At 41.8% G+C, this 25194-nt stretch overlaps 1 protein-coding gene across 5 annotated transcripts in view; it reads right to left on the bottom strand.

The window, feature by feature from the left end:
* ARHGAP40 (Rho GTPase activating protein 40) overlaps positions 1-25194 on the bottom strand; it is a 68914-nt gene that overhangs the window by 14712 nt on the left and 29008 nt on the right. For 3 of the 5 annotated variants that reach the window (XM_067554409.1, XM_067554412.1, XM_067554413.1), the window contains exons 2-7: positions 14446-14648; positions 8974-9194; positions 3043-3127; positions 1719-1879; positions 506-671; positions 57-148 (exon numbers count right to left, since the gene is read on the bottom strand). In XM_067554409.1, coding sequence (XP_067410510.1) covers positions 57-148; positions 506-671; positions 1719-1879; positions 3043-3127; positions 8974-9194; positions 14446-14648 — 928 coding nt within the window. The remainder of the gene's footprint in view (positions 1-56; positions 149-505; positions 672-1718; positions 1880-3042; positions 3128-8973; positions 9195-14445; positions 14649-25194) is intronic. The other 2 variants (XM_067554411.1, XM_067554410.1) reach the window with 2 other exon arrangements.

The raw sequence follows: 25194 nt of genomic DNA, 5'->3' as shown, positions 1-25194 counted from the left end.
AACAGAAATGTGTTCAAGAAGCTATCATGGGCAAGTGAAATCTGAAGGTAACTTACTGCTTGGAGAATCAGCGGGACCTTGGTGTTGGGGATGAGTTTTTGGTCATTTTCCAACAAAGTGATGAGTGGAACTCCAAAGAGTCGATTCTCTGCATTAAGGACAATACATGTAATTCTTTATTTCTGTTGTTATCAATCAAAGGGCATTTATTCTAGTGCAACCAAGAACTGCACTTCATCAATACCCAAATCACTGAAGGCAAGAGAGGACCAGAAGCTACAATAGTAGTTAGCATATCAAGGGGATAAGGGAGACCTACAGAAGGCAGTAACAAAAAACAAGGACCTGTGTTCTGATCTCAAGTGACAGCTGTGTAAATCTGGCATATCTTGATTGTCTTTACTCTGGATTCACATTAATTAGACTGAGAGTGTCTATAATGAAGTCTAGCGTTACCGAGACCCCATTGTCAGGTTTTGATCACAGGAATGGAGATTGAGCTGACCTTTTGCCTTCTGTTTGGCTGCCTTGTTCCTCTTTAACTCCAAGCCCAAGACATCGCAGAGAGCCGTCAGCTCAATCAGGGCCAAAGTGGGGATCTTCTTCATATCCTGTGGAGATAAGTCTCCTATCCGGGTCACTCCCAGCCTGCCTTTGGGGATCTTAAACTTCTAGGGAGAAAAGAATGGAAGGAAGTTTGTAAGGTTTGCAAATAATTCTGCTCATTTTCTTGTGTGTCTTGAATTCCTTTATGTCCCTGCTACTTCTTTCCACCACTCGTATGGTGTAAAACTGCCTCTCACCAGCCACAAACCATTGCCCAGGAACACCACTACTTCTGCTCCATCCCCAGTGAAATTCTTATCTATGCATTCACCTCCTCTTGTCTCAGCTATTGCAATCACCTTCTCTGTGGTTTCCCTGGAGTCCTAAACTTCAGGGTTACTAGCAGCTGTAAAACTTCTCTGAGTGCAAAGCAGGCTGCAACATGTTCTGAATATTGTAGCAGAATGGGTTGAATGCAGTAGCTCAGCTTCTTGCAGAGTCAAAATGCAACACTACCAGTTTGGATGAGACACAAACCAGATTACACTTTCACAGGTGGATGCACATAAGACAGGATGATAGTTTAAACATGCTAAATGTGTATTTTAAATAAATAAGGGCATTTGCTAAGCTCTGGAAGAGGCCGCCTCCCTTCAGCATTGCTTTCTCTTTATTGTGGTCTTATTTGGGATCCCAATTTCATCAGGCAAATACAGTATACAAGACCATCCCAATCCACTGCAGCACTTGGAAAGGGGCCCAATAGCTTCATGCAGCTTTGACAGTCTCTTTTCCTATGCAAGTCAAGAGTCCTCAACACAGTATCTTGGGTCTGCTTATTATCTTTCCTCTAATTTACAGTCAAAAGAGGAATTGCAAGTGGCCCAGACACCAACAATGCAGAACTGTAGTTGTTACATCAGCTAAGATTCAGTGCAGAGATACCGCCTTTCCCGACTTCTACCACAACACAGTTCCTCTTATTTATCATTGCATTACAAACACACAAACTCCCCCATTCACATATATACAGTTCTGCTATAGCTTACACAGAAGTCTTTCTAACCTGTATAATTCCATGAAACCATAAAATAAACTAAGTTCCCAAGGCCCCTCTCTCTAAGAGGTGAGCACAACAGGTTCCAAGGGGAGAAGTGCCTTACGACCCTTACAGTTAGGGTGCTCTTGTCCTTTATCCTCCTAGACTCCCGTAGAAATGATCCTTTGAGCAAAATGGCTGCTTGCTCCGAGTAGGCAACGTCAGTATTGAATATCTCCTCTTTTCCAGGGCTTCCGAGCATGCAAGAAAAATCCTGGAGTCCCCTTGAATCTGCTATGGATAAAAGAATTTCTTAATTGAGGAAGTCTGGAAAGCAAAAGGGACACATGGGCAAACTAACCTAGGAATGTGTATCAAAACGCAAGACTTCTGGAGTCACCACAAACAAACAACATCCATCGATATTTCAGCTGGGCAAGTTTTGACAGCACACAGTATTATGTCCATGTTTAACAGGGTAGACTGGCTTAAAGTCACAGTATTATAGCTACCATCTACCAGGTCAGCAACATGCAAAATGTCTGAGATGACCTTGAAATGAATGAATGTTTATATGGATGATTTCTTAAATAAAAGACACACAATTGATTTTGGCAGGATAGCATGTGTTACTCTCTAAAACCACTTATCTGCACAATCCATACCAACTATCCAGATCCATAACTATGGGATATTACTCCATAAACTCTTTCTTCTAAATAACCTAAAACCACACAATGCTATTTAAGCACTGGGACAGGTCTGGCAAATCAATGACAAATTAAATGTTTGGGTTAAAAATCCAGGCCAACACTCTGCCACTAACAGATGGTGTTGGACCTAGATATCGTAACACATAGGACATGTGTTACATAAAGATAATACACTCTTCTCAGAACCTTTAATACTGGAGGCAAAGCCGTTTAAGAACTTAGATTAGAGGCATGTCCCTCCTGGATTTTTAGCCCTACCTAAGAATTTCCTTGCTGATGAAAATGATAAAAAACAAACGTCAGTACATTTCTGTAGTTGCACATAATGTAGAAAACACAATATTCCAATAGAGTCCAAAGTCAGTTGCTAATTCAAAGTGTAAACAAGTGTGGCCCTTCCTGACTTTTTTTAAACCAAGGATCAATTAGGAAAACGCAAAACTTGAACAGTTCTAAACCTTTTCCTTTGCATACATGAAGAGAGAGAAACTAAATGGCAGAGTGAATTACATCTCATGTTTCTGTTTTAATCCCTTATAAAGGGATGAGATTCTGATGGAAGAGGTGCAGGTATAGCTATTAGTTTTTTCACTGCTGCTAAGGAAGAGGGCAGAGGGATATCTGCTTGTGTTTTTATATGATGAAAAATAGCTCATCAGAGATGCTCTGTTCCCAAAACATGCTCCCTTCCCTAACCTCAAAGACATACTATAGATTTACAACACAGTAAAACCTCCTCCTTACGTTTCTGGGTGTAGTTTGAAGTCTCCACACTGTGCTGAGACTGAGACCGATCCACGTCAGACTCCTCTACCTCCGCTACCATCTCCTAGAAAAAAAGATGGGACATGCTTGATGCAATCTGCTACATGCAGAGCAGATCAGAGGCCAACATGGAGTATCCTGGTTTTGGCAAAAAGTAACATGCCAAATAATCTTGCTCACTGGCATTAAAGCACTACAACAATGCCATCGAGTTGAGTTCCAATCTGCAAGGCCTGCCCTGGATGTGACTATCACTTAAAGAACTGCTATGAAATAATATTTTACAAATCTCAGTGTACACGTTTTACAATATCCATAACTTACTTCCTTCAGCAGCAGAAAGCTGCAATTAGCACTCCTCTCCCCTCCATCACCTGTACACTCACACCATTGTTAAAATCACCAAGTTTTACTCTTTCACAGCTGCAGGAGTCAGTGGACATCACTATTTACTTTAAGAGTTCTAACTGGCTGTCAAAATGCACCCGTCAGCAGTCATTTTTCATTCAAACAGCTCCTGTGACATCCACCCGCAGTGAGATCCAGCCATGGAATACTAGCCTTTAAGCAGAAGTCACTTTCTTTAATTATATTCCATTTAGACATATGGATGAAAATCCAAAAACCAGACTACGTATTGCGAAGTTTCCCTTTTGTCTACTCTACAATAACGCAGCTGTTTGCCACAAGTCATATAGGTCCATGAAGTAACATGTCTCTAAAAGATCAGCGTGATAACAGATGCCTCCTAAGGATATGATAAAACCCCATTGTCAACAAAACTCGTTGTGAAACAAGAAAATAATATTTTCATTCAAGTTTTTTTAATCAAAAACTTTCTAACTAGCTCCAATTGTAATGATCTGAGTTTCCAGTTTGCCTGGCAATAAAGAGTAAAAACGAATCTATGCTGAGCCATTGCAAATAAGTGAAATTATCGAGGCGCAGAGAAAGATTTCACTTCTTTTCTTGGACAAAACATGTGACTGATTAACCTTGTGTATAGCTGGCCCAGTGACCAAGCAACTATGGTTCCTGTACATATCAAGCACACAGCATGACATTTGAGCACCATGGCCCTTTCCAGCCTAGCACGCCTGTTCTATGAACAACAGTGCAGGTGCATGCACATGTGTGAAAAGCTATGATAGAAATGTAAGTAGTTTCGATGGCTAAACATACTGCTTTAGAGATGTAAATAGGAGGTCGAGGCAGACTGCAATACTACAAACACACACACTGAAAACACTGACAGACAACTCAGATGAGGACATTTTGTCATCATGAAGCAAATTAAGAGTCCCTGCTGGTTTTGATCCATTGGAGTGCGAGTGGTTCCTTTACAGGGCCGGAACCTGCTCCCATTGAAGTCAATAAATGAACTCCCATTGATTGCAAAACTGCAGGATCAGTCCCAGCATGAACATATTTATCGGGTATAATCCTTTCCTTAGATCAAATGTGGCCCCTAGAATTCACAGTAAGAAGAGCATTAGAAATAGGAGGAAATGTGCACCTGAAGGGGTGCAGGGACATGGGCTAGGGTCTGATCATAAGACCAACAGCCAGATTTGCAATTGTTACTCTCTACCTCCTACACTGACTTTTTTCCGAGATAATCTTGTGGTTAAGACACTGAACTAGGACTCAAGAGATCTAGGTTCATGATTCAGGATGCAGTGAACTTCCTGTGTGCCTGTGGGGAAAAAAATCAGTTTACCCTCTCTGTGCCTCGGTTTTCTTATCTGTAAAGGGAAGATAATACTCATCATCCACACAAAAGGGTATTGTGAGAGCTCTTGTTTATGGAAGTGCCAGAAAGACAGAAGTATTTTTGTTTGTACAGGGCTCCCATAGCCTTCAGCAGGAACCTCACACTTGCACTGGAGGGCAGAATTTGGCTCAACATTCAAAATGTTCTGTGAAAAAAACTGGTCTGCTCCAAAGCCCATTGAAATCAATGGGACTTTGGATCAGGGCCTGTAAAAGGACGGCAACTGAGACATTTTACAAGCTGTTTAACACCCCAGAACAACAAACAGGAATAATTAAACATTAAAGAGCAATTTGTGTATTTATTTAGAATTACCTGAATTGAGGATTTGGTATGTCCGCTGCAATTGCAAAATACATCAAAGAGAACAGCTCAATTTCCTTTTTGTATTTTAAGTGCTTATGATTTCATCTTCTCTTGCAATAAGGGGAGGGGGGAATACCCAGAAATATGGAATTCAGGTCTTGGCAAGTGTGATGCTGAGTCAGCGAGGGCTAAGCAACCAGCAGCCTGATTGAACTACAGGCAACCTTTAAGGACATAGTAGAAAAGTACTGAAATGATACACAAGCCATTTCTTGTAGATAGTTATCAAACCCATGTTAAGTAGACTAGACGTTAATATGTAGACTTCTATTGTTAGAGAAGCAGAAGTAGATACTAATTGTATTTGTTTGTGTTTACCTATATCTTGTTTGAAGTTTAACCATGTGATCTAATTAGCTTAAAGATGCTAAACATCTGTTCCTGTCTATGATATTTCATTACTGTATTCTACTGAGTCAGAGATCAAAGGGGATATTACTATTTAGATGGGACTGGTGGTGTAATAATATTATTGTCTTCATTTCTCTTTGAAATCTGTGACTCCACATTGTAACACTACTTGTGAACTGCTTGAATGGTTATTTGCCTTATGCTAATGAAGGCAACTAGTTACCAGTGTGTGTCTAGGAAACAGAGATTTGCTTCAAAACTACAATGTATATTACCTATTCTTCGTCCAAGGAACGCCTGCTATGATCATTTGCTGAGAAGAGGCTAATCAGCTGAACTTCAGCTATACAGGGACTTGGGGCTTGATCCTTACTATCTCAGAACTGCTTAAACTTTGACAGGGAAAGTCTAAGCCTGAAGGACTGAGGTCTCCAGGTTGACTCTGGATTATATCTGCAAATTCTCATGGAAAAATTTGAACAAACTCTGCACATGGACTGACTATTGGACTATAACCCATGGAACTGATTCTAGGACTTTTACTAATCAACAGCCTCACCATCTCTGCTATGAAACTGACCTAAGAACTTTATTCATATCTATATGTGTAATGATCTTTTAACCACAGTAACTCTTCTTCTTTTCTGTTTTAATAAATCTTAGATTAGTTAACAAGAATTGGCTGTATGTAAGCGTGCATTCAGGTAAGATCTGAAATATTCATTGACCTGGTGGGTAATGTGTCTTCTCTCTTGGGATTGGTAGAAATTTATATATGGTGAATAAGATTTTAAATAACCCTCACTATATACACTTGACTATCTAAGTGGGAGCCAAAGGCTGGATTGCTTAAAGGGAACTGCATTTTAACATCTTGGAAACTAGTAAGGTATTATAGAAGCAGTTTCGTTACTGGCTTGGTGAATCTAATTATTAGAATAAATTACCAGTTTTGGGGATCGTCTGCCCTATTCTTTGCAGTTTGCCCTGACTGAGCATTCTCAGTAAAGCCCCTCCAGTGATCACAGTCACAGCAAGTCAGTAAAGGAGGAACGATTTTCCAAATAGCTCTCTTTAAAATATATTTATTTGCAGTTTTTAGCTTTAACAATCTGTCCAGTACATTCTGCTAATGATTAGGGATCTTAAACACGTGACTGCAAAGCTTTGAAGTCCAACAATATTGAGACAGAGAAAACATGAATTGTTCCAATGGCTCCAGCCAGAGTCTGTAGAATGGTGTCTAGGAATCTAATGAGATGGAACAGTCTGTTTTTTATCAAGTTAAAAGCTAAAATAGTTAAATAGGCAGGTCTAGTATCTTTGAATGTGCACACATTATACCAAATATTTTAACACATGAAGTTGGATCTCAGTTGCACGGATTATCAAATGCAAACATTAGCAATGTATCAAATGTACACTGGAGACTGATATAAGCTCAGCAAATGCTTTGGAAGCAATGGAAAATGGAGTCATTTCAAATGAGCCAATTGGATTACATTACATTTGTTGCTGATAAATCAAAACTAAAACATTCAGCATCAAATTTTCAGAGGCAATTATACTGGACCCCTGGCACAAAAAGTTACTGTAATTGCACGTGCAAAATGGTTGTGTGCGCTGTCACTCACTTGTGCATGAACAAGAACAGTTTGCATTGGTACAACATTATGCACAACCATGTCTGTGTGCAATTAAGCATGATTGAGATAATTCTATATAAAGAACAGTAAGAAAGCTATAGATAACATCGGCAATTGGCTTTCAGCCTTATATTATGGTGACACTAGTTTATTTTTCCAGCTTGTATTTAAATAGACTTTTATACGATTAGTGTATTCACTTGAAACCTATCAGAAAGGTCATCTGGAGAAGTATGAAAGAAACAGCTCATTGCTGGGAAAGGTATGAGTTACAGAGGGATGATACCAGGCTAAGATCAGCTTGTATAAATGAGTATTCCAAATCTTTAAAAGGCAGAAGTGGGAAGGAAGGAACTAGGTAATTTCTATTTGGTAAACTCCCTGGGTGAATTCACTAGCAAGTCCACTTTCCAGGGACTTGGGGTAGGGTTAAGGACTGTACTATCTGCCTAATGCTTTTTAAAGAAGACTGAAAGACTGATACTAGCAAGTTTCTGAAGGCAAATGAATTGGAAAAGGAGCAATTAATCCAAAGGAGCAATTAATCCAGATCTTCAGGAACTTGTTAAATGGAGCATGTATTATATTATGATCCATTCTCTCCCTCCTGACTAGGCACTGGTCCCAAACTCCAAACCAAATTGTGAATGAATACCTCTTTCCCCTACCCTTTATGTCTATGTGGTCTACTTAGACTATGAGCTCTCTGAGGCAAGAACTGTGTACAGTGGTACTGTGATCTCAACTGCGGCCTCTAACACCTCTGGAATACAAATAAAATACTAACGTTGTCACAAGTCATACACGGAGCATGTCATGAATTCAGATCTGACCAACATTGTTAGCAACAAGAAGCCAATGGAGTTACAAGCTATGGAAAGCAACTTTTAGGCAGTTCGTAGGCGACAGGTATCCAACATGACAAAGATCCCCACCACAAAGGACATTAACTAAGATGCTTGTTGGTAGTCTGCAGGAAAGCTATGGACACTGAAACAGACCCTCAATGCGGGAAGGTTTAAGGCATACCGGCAGAACAGTGGCTGGAAAACTTGTGTTGCTGTTGCCCAGGCCATTCCTGTGCTGTGGCTAGAGAGGTCTTCGGGCCCTAGAGCTGCTATTCTGCTACCTTTCACTAGCACCACACTGACTACAAGTGAAGTTTCTAAATCCTTAGGTTCTCTCACGGGCGGTGTGTGAACTGCCGTTCAGGGATGCTACCGCCCCCGACCCCGCCCCTGTCACCAGAGGCTCTGCCCTCTTCCCCACCAGACCTCGCTCATGCCCAGGGCCCTGCAGTGACCAGAGCCCCACTCTTGTTGGCCTGACTGAGCCCTGGCTTCCCCCCCTCCAGCAGCTCCGGAGTGCTGGGCCCGGCTAGCCCAAGCCCTAGCTCACCCACCCTAGCGCCAGTCCACCCCAGCCCCACAGCACCGGCCCAGGCCCCCATCAGTCCACTTCGGGACAGGGGAGAGGCTGGTGAGCACAGGAGTGGCTGGCTCAGCATGGCGCCCCTGTCCAGGGAATGCAGCAGGAAGGGACAGGGCCATTCCTAGCTGTCTGGGAAGGCTAAGCTTTCCCTGGCCTTATGGACCTGCTACCCATAGCATTGTTTTACTGTAACCTGAGGCATCAACTCTGCAAGTTACACTTCCATTTAGGCTCACAGGCAAAATGCTGCTAGTTCAGAGTCAGATAACCCCACAGAGCCAGACGGCCAAGGCAGCTGCTACAACACATGGAAATATTCTGGAAGTCAGTAAAGCAACATACCTCAGAGTTGGCCCCTCCAAAAATGTCTCTGACATCACGCACGGGCGGTTTGCTCTTCTTCCGCCGCGACCGCGAGTAAGTGTCCAGCCTTCGCTGCACAGCTGCAGCCTGGGTCTTGGTCAAGGTGGAGAGCAGCACTATGTTGCCATTGTCCAAGGTGTGGTCCCCAATTAGGTCAGAGAGGCCTGCATCCTGCAGCCACTCAGCTTCAGCTTCTCCCTCTGAGAGACAAGGGATGAAGAGAAAGGCAGTGTCTGTGAGAAAGCAGGGCGACACTGCAAACTAACACATACACATCAGGACAAAACAGAGCTAGAAAGACTGTCAGACCTGCCAAAAATCCCAACGGCTCACTCCGTTTGGGTCCCTCAAGGGTTGCTTCTCTTGAACTACTGATTTGTGAAACCTAGAGGGCTTGGATTGGAGATGGATCTAAGCCACCTCAACCCAGGGGGACACCAGGAGAGACTGGGTTTGAGGAAGGCACAAACCCACCTCTGCCCCATTTCATTTAGTGTTGGGGGAGGGACATGCCCATAGCAAAAGCTGCATCATAAATGATCCTCTGCAGCTGGGAAGCTCCAGTGAGCAGTGGAGAGAAGAGGGAGGGCCCTGCTACCACCATATCCTCTTTGAGGTGGCTAATGCCACATAGGTCATCAGTAGGGAACAATCTTTACACTCTGACAGTCCAAGGACTTTATGGCTGAACCCTGTGTGGACTTCAAGGGTGGGGAAACTTGGGCTCTCCCATTTCTTTGCACAGCTGCCAGCCACCATCCGGCCTCAGAGGAACTTCCTGGGCAAAATTCTGCCCTGGCATAAGGCAGCCACCACTTGGCACACCACCATAAGGCATACCACTTGGTGACTTCAGTGGGGTTGGCACCAGTTCACTCCAGGAGTGAATCTGATCCACTGACAGCTTCCTAGAACAATCCAGAGAAAAGCTCTGTTTTAAACCACAACACCTGATATTTCCCATGTGGCTTTTATGCTCTTTCTAGTTAGATTGTTCCTTTAACAGCTAGATACATAGGTAGATTTTCCCCAAGATATATCCAGACTCTGGCTGGATTCAATTTTAATCTTCTTTTATTTAAACACTTGGTGCAGTAACATTATTCTTTTATCACCATAGTTTATTTGCCAGTACATTTTAAGTGGCCCCAGACATCCTTGCAGTATTTCTACATGCAGGTAGAATTAAGTTGTGTGTTTAATTTATGACTGTATCCATTTAAAAAATGTGACTACAGTCAAAACATGTTATGGGTCCAAAGTGAAGCTCTCAGAAGTCTGGATATGCCCAAAGTAAGGGTTTCCTGCACAAACTTAACCTGGCACATTTTTCCTGCATGGCTCATTCTGTGTACAGGTCAGACAGTGCTATGTGAATGAGGCAGCCGTTTGAACTCTGAGGATAAAAATATTAATGTGGTGCCTCAGCCTTAATACACTGTATGCCATGCAACCTCCTTTCCTCCTTAACCCTATCTCTGCACGCCACATTTATTCACTACAGGGAGGCTCGCAAACGTTCTGCACTCATCCATTTACAGATCTGGCCGAAAAATCGCTATTGAACTGACTAAAGACAGAATATTTGTTCCTGCATTTCCTCTGATAGAAACTGATATTTCCTCTCCTGTGACAGCTGCTCAATCAAACCAGGACAGTCAAATCTATTATATTGTACGTCTGCTTTTACAGGAAGTATCCCAGTCTTGTGAAATTAAATTCCTTTAACAACTGGATAAAAAGCTAACATCTCACCACATGGCCTTAAAAAGAAGTGTATTGAAGTAAAGGAACCTATATAATGAAGAAAGAGGAGACAGGTTATTATGGAGTCATAGCTGCAGGATATTTTTAAGCTAAATTTTATTTCTAACTTGGTGAAAATAGAACAGAAACAAATATCACTTGCTATGTAGTCTAGATTTACTATTCTGTGGGTCAACTTGATGAGGAAGTCTTTCTCCCCCCCCCCCAGTGAAAAATATCAGTGAAGTGAAAATTTTATTTTATTTTATTTTATATGTTTTGCAAAAGTTCCCATTTTGTCAGAGTGCCATTTATTCTGGAAAAAGCTGACAACAAAAATTCAGCCAGCTCTATATGAACTCCCCCAATCCTATAAACACCTACGCACATGAGTAGTGCCACTGAATTCAATGGGAACTCATATGTTTAAGGCTCCAATCCTGCAAATACATGAAGAACCTCAATCTAATTCAACAGCCTTGCACTAAACACCTTATTCTGACAAAAGTCCTAAGTTTTGAAGTCAGTGGGAACAAGGTGTGCAAACAGGGCCTCAATTTGTTAAATTCTGGGGGTGAGGAGAAATGTCAGTGTAATTTTGGCACTCAAAGTTTCCAATCCCAATCCATAACAGGATATAAAAAACGGACACATAGCTAATTAGGTGTCTGATTTATGGTCTTCTATTAAACCTATTAGCGTATCCAATGGATCCAAAGTATCTTGGATATAAGTCATCTAAAATAATTTCCATTTAATATCCTTTGGCTAAATTACATTTACTGCTGGCATGAAAGGAAGCAAGTAACATGGGTTATTTGTCGGGGAAACTCCACTGGGAGGAACTGTCCAGTTCACAGGTTCGCAAAAGTCTGGCCTTGGTGATTCAATTTGGAGAATCATTTAAAGGCTGACCCAAGCTGCATAGGTGCTAGGCAGGCAACATTTCCAGTGAGTGAAGGTAAATATGTAATTTAAGGAAGCCACATGGATCTGAGAATTTAAAGAGAATATTGACCACAATGAACACATCTTTTGAGATATAATTTAGCCAAAAATAGTAGTCATAAAGGAACCTTACTCTGAATTACCTCAGGAGATTTAATCCATCCTGTTTTGGACTAAAATATGTTGTAATCCCAAAAGCTAAGAGAAATTTCTGACATCTGGATTTCAAAGATTTAGAGAAGCTTTAAGGGGAGAGGGTTTTCCCTTGCACAGTCCCCTTTCTTAGGCATATGGCAGAGTCACTGAGCATCAAGATGGGCAAAAGACAAAGAACTTCTGAGATTCAGTAATCTCACACTCTTTGTAACATCACTCTTGTGCCAGTCCCGCTCTGCTTTCTACAACACACGAGTTCTTGACCTTTTATTGTATCATATTCTCCTTCTGGAAAAAAAAAATGCTCGTTTAAATCTACATACTTGTGACTGGGACAGTTACTAGCTGGGGCAGTTACCAGCACTGAAGCTCATGAACCATGAGGACTGGGGAGGCAGCACGATGAACAGGTTCTGACTAAAATACAATTTCAGAGGCATGGAGAAAGCTGCAGCCTTCCCCTCCCCGCCATAGAAGGATTCATGGGGGGCTTTGGGAGTAACAGGAGAGCCAAATAAACAGAAGGCGTCTGCCAATCTTACATGCTTGGTGAATATAAGTACCCTGCTGACACTTTGTGGGGGAGTTCTATGATTCATTTTTCCAAATGAGAGAAACCAGTTCCTCTCAGGAAAGAACCAGGATATTTTTCATTTGTGTCAGCATTTTGGGTAGCGCCTCATCTGTGCACAGCCTTCATATTTTGTTTATCGTTATTTGTTATTTGCTAAGCTCCAACATGTCCTGCAGCGTTTATTTTCTCAGCAGCGCTTTAAACTGGAGTCTGGAATCAAGACCATTCCTTTGCACCTCTCAATCTGAAAAAAAATAACCATTCAGTGCTCTCCTTGGTTAAACAAAACTTGGAAGAACTCATGCTACAATGCCATCTAGTGGTCTGCACTGACTGCAAGGAGAAACCATTTCAAAAGAACATGAATTTAAGAGCGTATTAGGAAATTCATAGATTTCAAACCCAGAAGGGACTATTAGATCTAGTCTGTCCTCCTGTATAACACAGGTGATAGAACTTCACTCAATTACCCCTGTATTGAGCCCTGTAATTTGTATATGACTAAACCATATATCTTTCACAAAAGCACCCAGTCCTGAAGACATCAAGAGATGGAGAATCCATCACTTCCCTAGTTTATTCCCAATGGTTAATCATTTGCACTGTTAAAATGTGTACCTTAATTCTAATTTGAATTTGTTTGGGTTAAGTTTCCAGTCATTGGCTCCTGTTATGTCCTTTCTCTGCTAGATTAAAGAGCCCTCTAGTACACAGTATTTTTCCTTGTATAGCTACTTACACACTGTAATTGCATCCTCTTAATCTTCTTTTTGATAAACTAAACAGATTTAACTCAAGTTTCTCACTTTAAGGCCTTTTATTCAACCTTGGATTATTTCTGTGGCTTTTTTTCTGCACCCTCTCCATTTTTTATGCATCTTTAAAAATGTAGACCCCAGCACTGAATGCAATATTCTAGTATCAGTCTCACTGCTGACATATACAGAGGTAAAAATCACTTCCTTGGCCCTACTCACTACTTCCTTGTTTATACAACCAAGGATTGCATTCACCCTTTTTGCCACAGCATCATACTGGGAGTTCATGTTTAGTTGCTTGTCCACTCTGACCCCTAGATCCTTTCTAGAGTCTCTGCTTTTGAGGATACAGTAGCTCATTCTATAAGCATGGGCTGCATTCTTTGTTCCTAGTTTTAAATACTGTCACATGCAAAGCGTTCTGTTAGAATGGGCCCAGTTTACCAAGTCATCCAAATTGCTCTGTATGTCCTAATTGTCCTAATCATTATTTGCCAACAGAAACACTCCCATTCACATGTTCACTTTTAGACTTCCTACTAAAGGAAACCACATTATCAATGGATTAACTGCCCTGGCTGTTTACTAGGGCTATCTTTTTTATTTTTCCTCTTCTTCAAAAGATGCCAATACACAAAAGAGATGAAAGAAGGAAATGTCACCTTTTTGTAAGAGGATGGCTTTTCTCAATTTTCAGCACATATGCACAAACGCAGCCCTAGCATACCCGAAAACAAACCCCACATGTGTGTGCACAAACTTTCACAAACAGAAATCATATATCCATGAACATAAGTATCCAATTTGGAAACACAAGGGCTCATTTGCACAGGCCAAGTGAATGTAGCTGCAGCTGATGGAGACTGTTTGGAAATTTGGCACCTTGCATCTACAGTTGAACTATGTTATGCAAATAAAGCTTTTACTTTAAATGCTTAACCATGGATGAGGCTATATTGCACAATTCCTGTTGCACCCCAGCATCTTCTTGCCCTTTTCCCCTCAACAAAATGGCTGCTTCTCCCTCTTCCCTCCCAAAATGGCAATAGGGTGGTACTTTTCAGTTATGGATGAAGGGGGGGAAATTCCTGTGTAAAATTATCAAAAAGTACCTATGTACTTAAGTGACTTTGGAGCCTACATCCCATGTTCAAAATGACTCTAGTACATGGGTATTTTTCAAAAATTTATCCAGTGAAATTTATTCTTTGTCAACAACATACATTTTCCTCTCCGTTGCTCCCTCCCTCCATATTCCCAGTGACATACCCTCTGGAGTTTTGACATCTGCAAGGTTGCACTCCTCTTGCTCCGCTTCAGTGCTCTGTTTGATGTTCTCCACCTCCAGCCAAAAATTGTCCATTGACAAGCTGTCCAAAGAATCTGCTCTGGAATTCATGCACTCCAACAATGGGGACTCCGGGGAACTCTTCTGAGGAAACTGGTTCATTTTGCAGGGGCAATTTCTGGTGCTAAGAGAGGAGGGAAATAAATGAAATATATTGATATCTGGGCTCAACTTTCACGCTTAGTGAGAACACATCAACACTTCATGATTAATGACTGCAACAACCAAATAAAGATAAGTGCTAGACGTCCTATTGTTTGTGTTTAGTGATAATAGGAGGTTGAAGGCTGGAAATAAGCTAATTAATTAGTCTAGCTACATGCAGTATGACGTGAGTGGCAGTAGTAACAATGCAAGTTTCCTTGGATTGTCCTTCCAACAACCTAATATGGAACACCCTTTGGTGTAAGTGCGGGGTAACAAGATCTCAACTAGTTCCATTCAGCTAAGCTATAGGCCTCCTCAAAGAATGCTGCAGTCCTGTTGAAAACGAGACTACATTAGTGCAAACTAGGTACCTTTTAGAGCATGCCAGCAGAGTCTATGTGGGGCATTAGCACACAGGACGTTAGAGAGCTCTACAAATCACATCCCTTTAGTACGCTTTGCCAGCACAGAGTAGACAAGCCTTAGGTTATAAAACCTCAATTCCCACAAATATGGAGACCAGCATTACTCTCCAGTCATATGCTGAGCAGGAGGTCGTTACACTTTAATCAAAGAAACTTGATCTATTTTAACAATAAAAAGATGCCCCAGGCATAGTGTCAGGAAATGAGGATTTTAACATTAACACTGCCCCAGCATACAGAGTAAGCAAGAGAAGAATATTAAAACAGACTTAGATTTTTCACAATGGCTATGACAGCTTGATAGTGAGCCCCAACCCCTCCACCAGGTGGTCAGTGCTTGCTTGCCTGATTTCCATAGATATTCCCAATCTTCTTGAAGGAAAGAATGATTTTAGATCATTCCAGACTCAGAATGTAAACCTCTGTAGTGCAAGCAATATATACAGCAAAGACAACCAAAGAAAGGAGAGTAGCACTGTACCATAACCCATATAAACTGATCTAGCCCTCTGTAACATACTAGCTAGTATTATAATAACCTCTAAGTTATATCACAGAGATTTTGCCATTATCAAATTCTTTGCATTTCAGAGGGTTGTCACTAGCTCGATAGGCAAAAGTCAGTGTTGCTGACTCTTGCAGTTTTATTACAAGTTTCACAATGGTTGGTGTTTTCCTTGAAGTGCCAGCTTCTGCAGTCACATGGTTATGTGAAAAACGCAACTTTCATTTAAAAAAAAAATTTTTTTTGGTGCCTGCATGGTCAAGGCAAAAACCCGAAAGGCTCAAAATACAAAAGGCAAATAGAAAGACCCCAATATATTTTTTTAAATCCTGTGTTTAAGCTAATCATGATTTTTTGGGACCCAAGTCATGGGGGTTTTTTTGTTTTCAACATTTGGGACTGGTAATAATGGGAATTTGTAAAAGAACCAAAGCAGCTAGAACGTACAGAACAAAGATTACATTGTTGTGATTCCATGAAAGAGAAGTTCAAGATTGTAAAGCCCTATTAGCTCATCCAGCCATCCCCCGATGAGCAATCGCTTCCCCTCCCCAGCTGTTGAAAGTTGTATTATTCTGATAGTTTCAAAGTAAGAGATTAGCTTTGCATATTTGGGAAGTCCCCTGGACAGGAGAGAAATGTTTATGAAAGGGATCTGATAACCAACTCTTAAGAAGAGGAAACGAGCATACTATGGTAGGGGTTGGGAAGATGAAAAAAGAAATATCCTTCCCCTTTGCCCAAAATTGAGTAGTTCTGCTTGGTATTCCCCTGCACCAATTCCAAATGAAAATAATGGTTATTTGATCAAGTTCTTGCCTCAGTGATAAGATCTGTTTATCATTCTACAGGGATCATTGGGTTCACCAAAGTAGTAATTCTAGAGAGGGGGGGTGGGGGGGAAGGACAGCTCACGGCTCTTCAAAGTGGAATTAAACTGGAGTCAGGAACACAGAGAAAAAATTATCTGCATACACAACACAGATATTTATATGTAAATGTGTACAAGTAATTACATTTAAACACACTCACACACACACACACACACACACACACATAATTATATTTAAATATATATACATATACACAAAACCACCTGACTTGAATCTACATTTGAACCCATTACAGAAAATAAAAACATAAGGTGTACAAGGGAATCCAGACACTGAATTGAGGACACATCACCTTGTCTTCCTCTGTCCCTCACAGGACAAGCCTCATTTATCCACACAATTTTATAGAATGGGATCCCACATCAAGAGCCAGCCCCTCACCTCTGTAGCACAGAAGGGTCTACCAACCTGCTAGCCATGCTGTCAGCTAGACAGGAGATAAGCTAGTGAAGGAGTGGGAGGGAAACAATATATTAGGTCCATGTTAATTACACTAACAATGATTCCCACGCCAACCCCAGAAACACAGAACCATCCCTTTTTTCCCCGACCTGTTTACACCTGATGTGTAACTGACACCACCATTTTCCTCACTGAATCTAGTCCACAGATATCCATGAGTTCCATTCCCACTGACATCACATGTGAAGTTAGACTGTAAGCTTTTGATGCACAGGCCATCTTTTCATTTTGTATTTGTACAGCACCTAGCACAATGGGACATCGATCCTTGATTGGGCGCTCTATCAGAACACACACTAGACTCTCAGTATACAAAGTGATGGTAATTTCAACTCTCCTCTATGGCTGCGAGACCTGGATGACCAACAGAAAACACTTGAAAAACCCGGAAAGCCAGCACCAGCATTTTCTCCAGAAGACCCTCAACATAAAATGGGAGGATTGCTGCACTAATGCCAGTGTCCTCATGGAGGCCAGGATCTTCAGTGTTGAGAACCTCATTATCCAGCACCCAGCATCCTGCTGGCATTTCAAGGAAATATATACTGCGATAGCCTACAGGAATCTTGACCATGCCCCTTTTCCTTGAAATATATACTGTTCGGGCATATATACACTGATGATGTTGGCAAGGCCACCTATAGCTGACGTGATATGTCATATGTCGCAACGGGACATTCGGCCATAGGTACACTAAGGAGTTTTTTTTACTGAAAAATCCACCCTGTGTTCACAGTGACCTTGCTTGCTTTGCCATGCCAGAAAAAAAAAGGTTATGCATCACATGTAAAGAGCCTGGGCCAACTAATCTGGTTTCAGAGCAAGTGGTTACATCGCTATCAAATTTCTCCAGGTCTGTCAATGATAGCAGTCTTTCTAGGGTTGTTGACCTCCTCTGGGCTATTTGACGTACCCATGCACATTGTCCTCAGGTTCCAACAAGCGGGTTTGAAGAGGGCAACCACTGTAGCTGAATTTTCGGCACATATGAAAAGGCAGAAAGTAAGGAGGCAGAGGCCTGGCTTAGGATCAAAGTGACACTGACTAGGCCCAAAGGCTTGAAAGCCATCATGTTTGGAAGCCAGCACAGCCGCAGGAGATGCTGAAGGGCAGAGCTATATTGCAGTGCCAACCACCTGAAGTTTTCAACCCAGCAAATTTGATCCAGAGTTTTCTTCCCTGGCCTTTGCTCAGTCAAGAACTAGCCGCAAGGCAGCAGCACCAGATGGAGTTACTCCTTTGTGGATGTTGCTTTTCATTCCAATGGGGATCCTCCTACAGAAATAGTGATCTGAGCCATGTCAATCCAGTCTTCTGCACGAAGCAAACCAAAAGGGGAAAAAGCCAGTGTCTTGTAAGTATCTTGGAGAGGAAAAGACACAGCCTTAAGGATCAGTTCAGAGGGGCATTCTGCACGGTAGGGATAGCATGAAAAACAGTGCTAACTCGGTTATGGGAAAAACAGCCAAAACAAGAGAATGAGGCCCCCAACACTGGCAAAGCATGGATATGAAATGGGATTTAGGCACACGTTTGAGTGCTGTGCTGAAGAGGACCTAGTAAGTCAGACAGGGCAGAGTTGTGCAGGGACAGCGAGGCATGGGATGTCATCTCACTAACCCTCCTCTAAGACACTCCGGTCAACCCTGGGCCTCGTGGTGCGATGGTAAGAAATTAGGGAGGGGAATAGGAGGCAATCAGATAACTGGAATGACATGAATTTTAAAGGCACAATCTCTCAAGAGCCTACAAGGGCCAGAAAGAAATGCTTTACACAACACCACTGGAAAAAAAGGATTCCCCCTTTCCAACAGCTCTTCTTCCTAAAACTGGTGGCTTGTAAGGCATCAGACGTCAAAGCTGTCACAGGCCCCCTGGGCCTGCAGTGCATTTTTTTGGTACTAGAATAGTAAGACACGGTGTCATTTTTAATCAGCAATACACTGCCAAACACAAAACAAAGTGCACCGTAAACACTCACATAACCCAAACTCTTCTGAACCTGATAAGAAAACAGCGTTGCTGTGTCTTCATTTTGTTCCAGCACTACATTGTTCCATCCAGAGAGCTGCTCTTAATGGGGTTTTAGCTCCTGGGACTTCTGCCCCACTTGCTCAATGCCTTTCTGTATTGCAAACTCCTCACTTATTCATCAGATGCATTAATAAAAAGGTTTCCTCCTGTTGTTCTGAACTACTTCAAAAAGGAGACATTGGCTACAAGTCTAAGCCAAAAAAATATGGCACATTTCAAAACTGTTCCAAACCTACATGGGGTGGTGAAAAGGCAGGAGAGGACAAAGTCTTCCAGATATTAAAAAAATGTAAGACAGACACCACTCAACTTAGAAATATTTCCAAGGAGATGAGCCAGGCCCAGAGAGACTCCTGGCACCAAGAAGCAAACAGGCAAGAGGGAGTTTGAAACTAATGCGAAAGAAACTTGAACACAAAAATGTATTAACTCAGAGGGGAGGAGTCGGCAGGGTGCAGGGCGACAAAACCACAGATTTGAAAAAACAAGCATTCAGTGTGGAAAAAAGAACAGTTCTTGAGAAGGGGAAAGCAGGAATTGATTGTTGGTAATTTGATAGGAGAGGCTATTAATTTTTAGAGGAAACAACTGAAGGTCTCAAAAGAAGCAGGTCTCTTGCTGGCCTTCAATTTATCTCTCAAGGTCAGTAAAAACCTCCAAAACAATCAGCTGGCACAGGAGCGCAGGATTAAAGGAAACGTAGGAGGCTCATGCAGTGGGAAACTAAGCTCTCTTTCATTTGCTTCCAAGTTTCAGCCTGGAGCCATTCGTACAAATCCTAATGAAGAGGCGTACCAGTGAGTTCTGAAACAGAGCGGCACACAGGACAGATCATCTCACAGGGGCTCACAGCAGGATAGATTCTCCTTTGCATTCTGACCCCTTTGCTCTGCCACAAGGCTGAAAATTAGCCAGGGCTGGCCAGCTAAGCTTTCCCTTCAATGTGTGTGTGGGGGGTGGGGGGAAGGAAGGAGCTGGGTGTAGGGAGTTGGAGTAGGGATAAGATGCAATGCACAGGCAGCATCCAGTGGTCTTATGGCTCCTGCAGGACCATAGCCCCTAATTTAAGGACATCATCTAAGCTGGTCTAACTCACACTGGAGTTCAGTACGGCACAAGCCCATCCCAGATACCACCCCATCTCACTGAGTTAGGAAGCTTAATGAAGCAAAGGTTCTCGGCCAGCACGTTTACATAGGCCACTTCAGGCGTCAGATTTATTCACGTATAGATTCATAGATTTTGAGGCCAGGAGAGGCCATTGTGATCACGCAGTCTGGCCACCTGCATCACAATGGCCCTAGAATTTCACTTTGCGATTCCTGCACCCTGCATTCCAAAGAGAATGTCTTATAGCACTCTGACTCAATGTTGCAAAGCCTGAATTGATTGACTAACCAGTTGAGAACCAACTAAGGTAGCTAATTTTGAGAAGATGAATGGAATCCTGCAGAAAACTGAATGATTTAATTTGATTCAGAAGGGGTTTGTTTTTTTTTAAATGTTTTTGAAAAAAAAATTGTACAACTTTTTTTTTTATTTATTAAAAAAAAAAAAAGATTTTCAGTGCACAAAAAGTCACTTGTAGCCACTATATTGATCTGGCTGCCTGTTACCCTTAGCTTAGATTAAACTATCATTGTCCAGGCAAAAGCATGAGTCTTTAAAAACCAGGTTTCATTGTCCATTATAATCCCAAATTTAGTTAATTGAAAGCATTGTCCTCAACTCATGCTACCAGTTGTCTCTGAGGTTTGACAGCATAACAACAAAACTCACCCGTTAGAGAGACTGACAGCCAAAACAATCTGGCTGGTACAACTGTGAGGTCCATAACCTTTTTGTAGTCCAGGCCATACTACTTCTCAACTGTCTGACAGATGAGGACCTCATGCCCGGATGACATTTGCATATGCAAACAAGATAGGGTGATCAGATGGCAAGTGTGAAAAATATGGATGGGAGAGGGGGAGAAGTGTTGCCTATGTAAGACAAAGCCCCTAATATCAGGACGACTGGTCATTCTAAAATGAGAGCCTGCGTATGCAAATTACAATGCCTTGAGTCTACCCTATTTCTGAAACAGCGTTTGACAGATGGTCAGAACATCTGAAAACCACTGCTTTACACACTGCTAAAATATGAAGTCAGATTTTCTTCAATGGGTTCATTTTCCTATGTGCTTTTACAATAAATCTAATTGCTCCCATACTAATACAATAGGCATCAACACTAAACCCAAGCAAATTTACCCTCCTTTCAATTTTGACCATTGGAGTAAAGGAAGGAGAAAAATGTAACTCCATGCTAATGTAACTGCTGTTCCTATAGTGTTTAGAGGGATAGGAAGAAAGAACAGCAAGAAGGAAAGGACATAACATCATTTATGATGGATCACCTTGTACAAGATGGATTCATGCCAAAGCTATTTTAATTTAGCTTAACAAAGAGAAGGTTAAGGGGTGACTTGATTACAGTCTGTACGTACTTACACGGGGAGCAGATACTTGATAAAGAGCTCTCTAATCTAGCAGAGAAAGATATAAACATGATCCAATGGCTGGAAGTTCAAGCTAGGCAAATTTAGATTGGAAATAAGGGGTTAATTTTTAACAGAGAGAGTAATTAGCTGTTGGAACAATTTACTAAGGGTCCTGGTGAATTCTCCATCATGGAGAATTTTTAAATCAAGATTGGATATTTTTCTAAAAGATCTGCTCTAGGAATTATTGTGGGGAAGTTCTCTGGCCTGTGGTATGCAGGAAGTCAGACTAGATCACAATGGTCCCTTCTGGTCTTTTAATCTATGAATAAAATCCAATCAGTGGTTAACAAGTTCACACCGCAGTATCATACAAGAGAGAAATACAACAATCCCACTCCAGAGTCGAATGGCTGGCAAGCAGAAAAAGGGTCTTCAAAGTAGCTAGAGCTCGTCTCTTTCTAGGGGCTGTCTCAGCAGAAAAGTCTCACATGCTTTGCTCTTTTTGGCATGCAGTGCTGTTGTCATGGTAATATCCTGGGATCAACACCGCCACAAGGTGGGTGAAGTAATATCTTTTACTGGACCAACTTCTGTTGGTGAGATATTACCTTACCCGCCTGGCCTTTTTGTACATACACTCATATTGCCCTGATTTACCTTTTCCAAATACTTTCTAGGAAAAATGACATCTTCGTACAGACAGCCTTTACCTTGAACAATTAATTTTAAAAATTTACAATAGGCTTTGTGAACAGGAAAGTCAAAATTTAACTCCTCTAAGGGTCTGTCTACACAGCAACTAGACACCTGCAGCTGGCTTGTGCCAGCCAATTCAGGTTGAGGGGGCTCAGCCTGTGGGGTCGCTTCAGTGCTATGTAGATGTCCGAGCTCAGGCTGGGGCCTGGTGGGACCCTTCCACCTCACAGGGTCCTAGAGCCCAGGTCCCAGCCCATGCCGAGAAGTCTACACAGCAATGAAACAGCCCTGCAGCCTGAGTCTGGGTTGGCTGGCACAGGCCAGCCACGTTCTCTGCTGTACAGGCATAACCTCTGTCTACTGATAACCAACTGAGGGTCTGGACCATGTGTATGGAGTATGGAGCTGGCAGTTTGCTGTCTTCGCAGACAAGACGTTTTTGTCCATGGAGCTCTGCAGAACACCCCCAGCTGAGGATCTGGCCTATGGAATGTCAAGGCTGTCTATTTATAGAAAGAACAAATAGTTTAACATTCTTCCAGGAGGAGGTGGTTACATGAAACATATTTCATTCATTCTTCCTATAAGTCTCAGCAACAGCAGGTGCAATTCCAAAATCTGTCATCAGAATACTGAAGATATAGGGCTCAATGCAACTCCCACTGAAGTCATCATCTTTTTATTTACTTCAGTGGGAACTGGGCTGAATCAGTCCCTGAGATTGTTCCATGAAAATAATAATAGCAATAGCAGTAAAAGATGCTGTCAGCTCCCTCAGGGAGTAGGAATAGCTGCTGGTAACAACTCCCATCTAAAAGTGATAGCTGGACAAATAATAGGATACATCATTAAGACAGTTTGTAGGCTATTTAGCCAACTACAGACCATGAGTTAGAAGCTTCTATGTACACAGAACTCTGAATTAATGGTGGCATCCCCATCTTTCATTGCAGTTTCAAGATCAGGTTTTTGGGTACATCGCCAACAAGTGCCAGCATAATCCACTCAGGGAGGATCAGCCCAGTGCAAGAGCAAGCCTCCAAAGTCATAGAACAAGTGTAGGGGCTTCTATATTGTCCTCTCTCTCCTGCTGGCATTTCAAGGAAAAGGGGCATGGTCAAGATTCCTGTAGGCTATGCTGATCCAATGGTTTGAAGCCAGTGAAAGTTAGAGCTGCCCCCAGGCTTCTCTAATTCAGCACAAGTGGGTCAGCCCTGCATAACAAGAGGCACCAGGTGCAGGACAGTGCAAAGCTGAGCATTAAGTCACCTTTACACACACCTCCCCTGACTTATCTATATGCAGATCACCCACAACCCAGGGTCTGAGCCGCAGCATTCATGCTTGCATCAAAGTACTCTATCAAGATTGCTTGGCCATAAGACTGTAGACTTGCAACACTTAGGCACTAGCAACACTAGCTGGGATTTTATTACCTCCATTGGCCTAGGGGATTCTAATTTATGCTCAGAGACATGACAGTTGTCTCAGCTTGGCCTTCCTCTAAACTGGCAACAGCTCTGGAGCTGGCATTTTCTGCTTCAGCTGCCCTCATCCTGACACATTCTTCATCCATTTCAGCCCACTGATGGTCCCTCAGCACATCAAAGCTGAGAGCACAGCGCTGGAGGTGGTGTTGGGCTGCTCTTTTAAAGCAATTTCTTCACTTTCACACAGGACCTCCGCAGACACCACATATTCTAAGGGCGTGGCACACCTAGCACACATGGACTTATCTGCACAATTTTCCCCTGATCTGTCTGAGTCTTCTCCAAGAAAAGGAGAGTGTGTCCCAACTACCGGCCTCTCACCCCACAACTCTAATCAGAGCAGGGAGAGAACTGTGGCAAAATTATCGCGCCCTGCTTAACATGAGATGGGGAAATATGAGGCCTTAATTTGCCTAAAAAGTGCATCCTTAGACCAACTTGTTCTGCTGCATCCAAACAATGAAAATTCTTTGTCTTCCAGATCCGAATCCCTCCAACCCGCCCTTCAGCAGTGCCGATTTAAGAGCAAGTTAAACTTTCCTGCTAAAATTACTCAAGGCCTGGGAAACTGTACCTCAGTCCTCTCCTTTCTGGGTTACACCCGAAGAAGGCTACCATGACACACCAAGGGTGTGGCGGTACAGAAGGGAAATAACCAAAACAAGAGGTGAAGGAAACATGAGATTTGCCCACCACTATTAAATAAAACTAACAAACATAATTGATACATTTTGTATTTAAACAAAGGAAGTAGTTAGCGAAGTGAACGGATTGTTTTTGACCACCATGTCCTTCAAGATTTCAGAACTGGTACATTTCATCCTGACTACCTTTTATTCATGGATGGAAAGAGGAAAAACAAGCTTTCTTGCCTTCTCAACTCCCAATTGATTTAATTAGTTGAATAAATAAACTGGAATAAAGAAGATGTTCTCTCTGTACCTGCAGAAGAAGCTACTGCTGTCAAAAGCTGGTTTAGCATGCAAACCAAACTCTTCCACTAGTTCATTGTTTTGACTTTCTTTAAAACCTGGCAGCAAATATGTACTGCTTCATATTATTTTCTGAAATTTAATTGAAATGATTTTAATAGATTATAATAATTTTAGGCCTTAATAAAAGTTGTCAATTTCAAACTTAAATTCAATTTCAATTCAATTTCAAACTTAAATTTTAAATATATTTTTTAAAAATAAACCTGCATTTAATTTAATTTTTTTAAATCTTATTTAAATAAAAAATGGATTAAAAAAAAAAAAAAAAAAGTCAATTTGAGCCATCCTGAAACCGCACAAGCAATTATGAATTATTTACCATCTTGCCATGCAAATGGGAGTAATGAGGATATAACTTCAAATCACACAAGATAACTGGAGCACAGAGTTTCAGTGATTTGACAAAGATCAGAGAGAGTCAACATTTCCTGGCTCCTAGACTTCTGCTCAAACTGTAGACCATGCTGCCTCTGTGTTAGAGTAAAGGACTTTGGTTCTATTCCCATCTCCGCTGTGCAACCTTGAACAAAATGCTTAA

This window comes from Emydura macquarii, unplaced genomic scaffold (genome assembly GCF_026122565.2).
Source record: "Emydura macquarii macquarii isolate MOO-44397 ecotype Brisbane River unplaced genomic scaffold, CSIRO-AGI_Emac_v2 contig_1483, whole genome shotgun sequence".
Lineage (NCBI taxonomy): Eukaryota > Metazoa > Chordata > Testudines > Chelidae > Emydura > Emydura macquarii.
The sequence above is the reverse complement of the archived record's forward strand: the minus strand, read 5'-3'. Positions and strand labels throughout refer to the sequence as shown.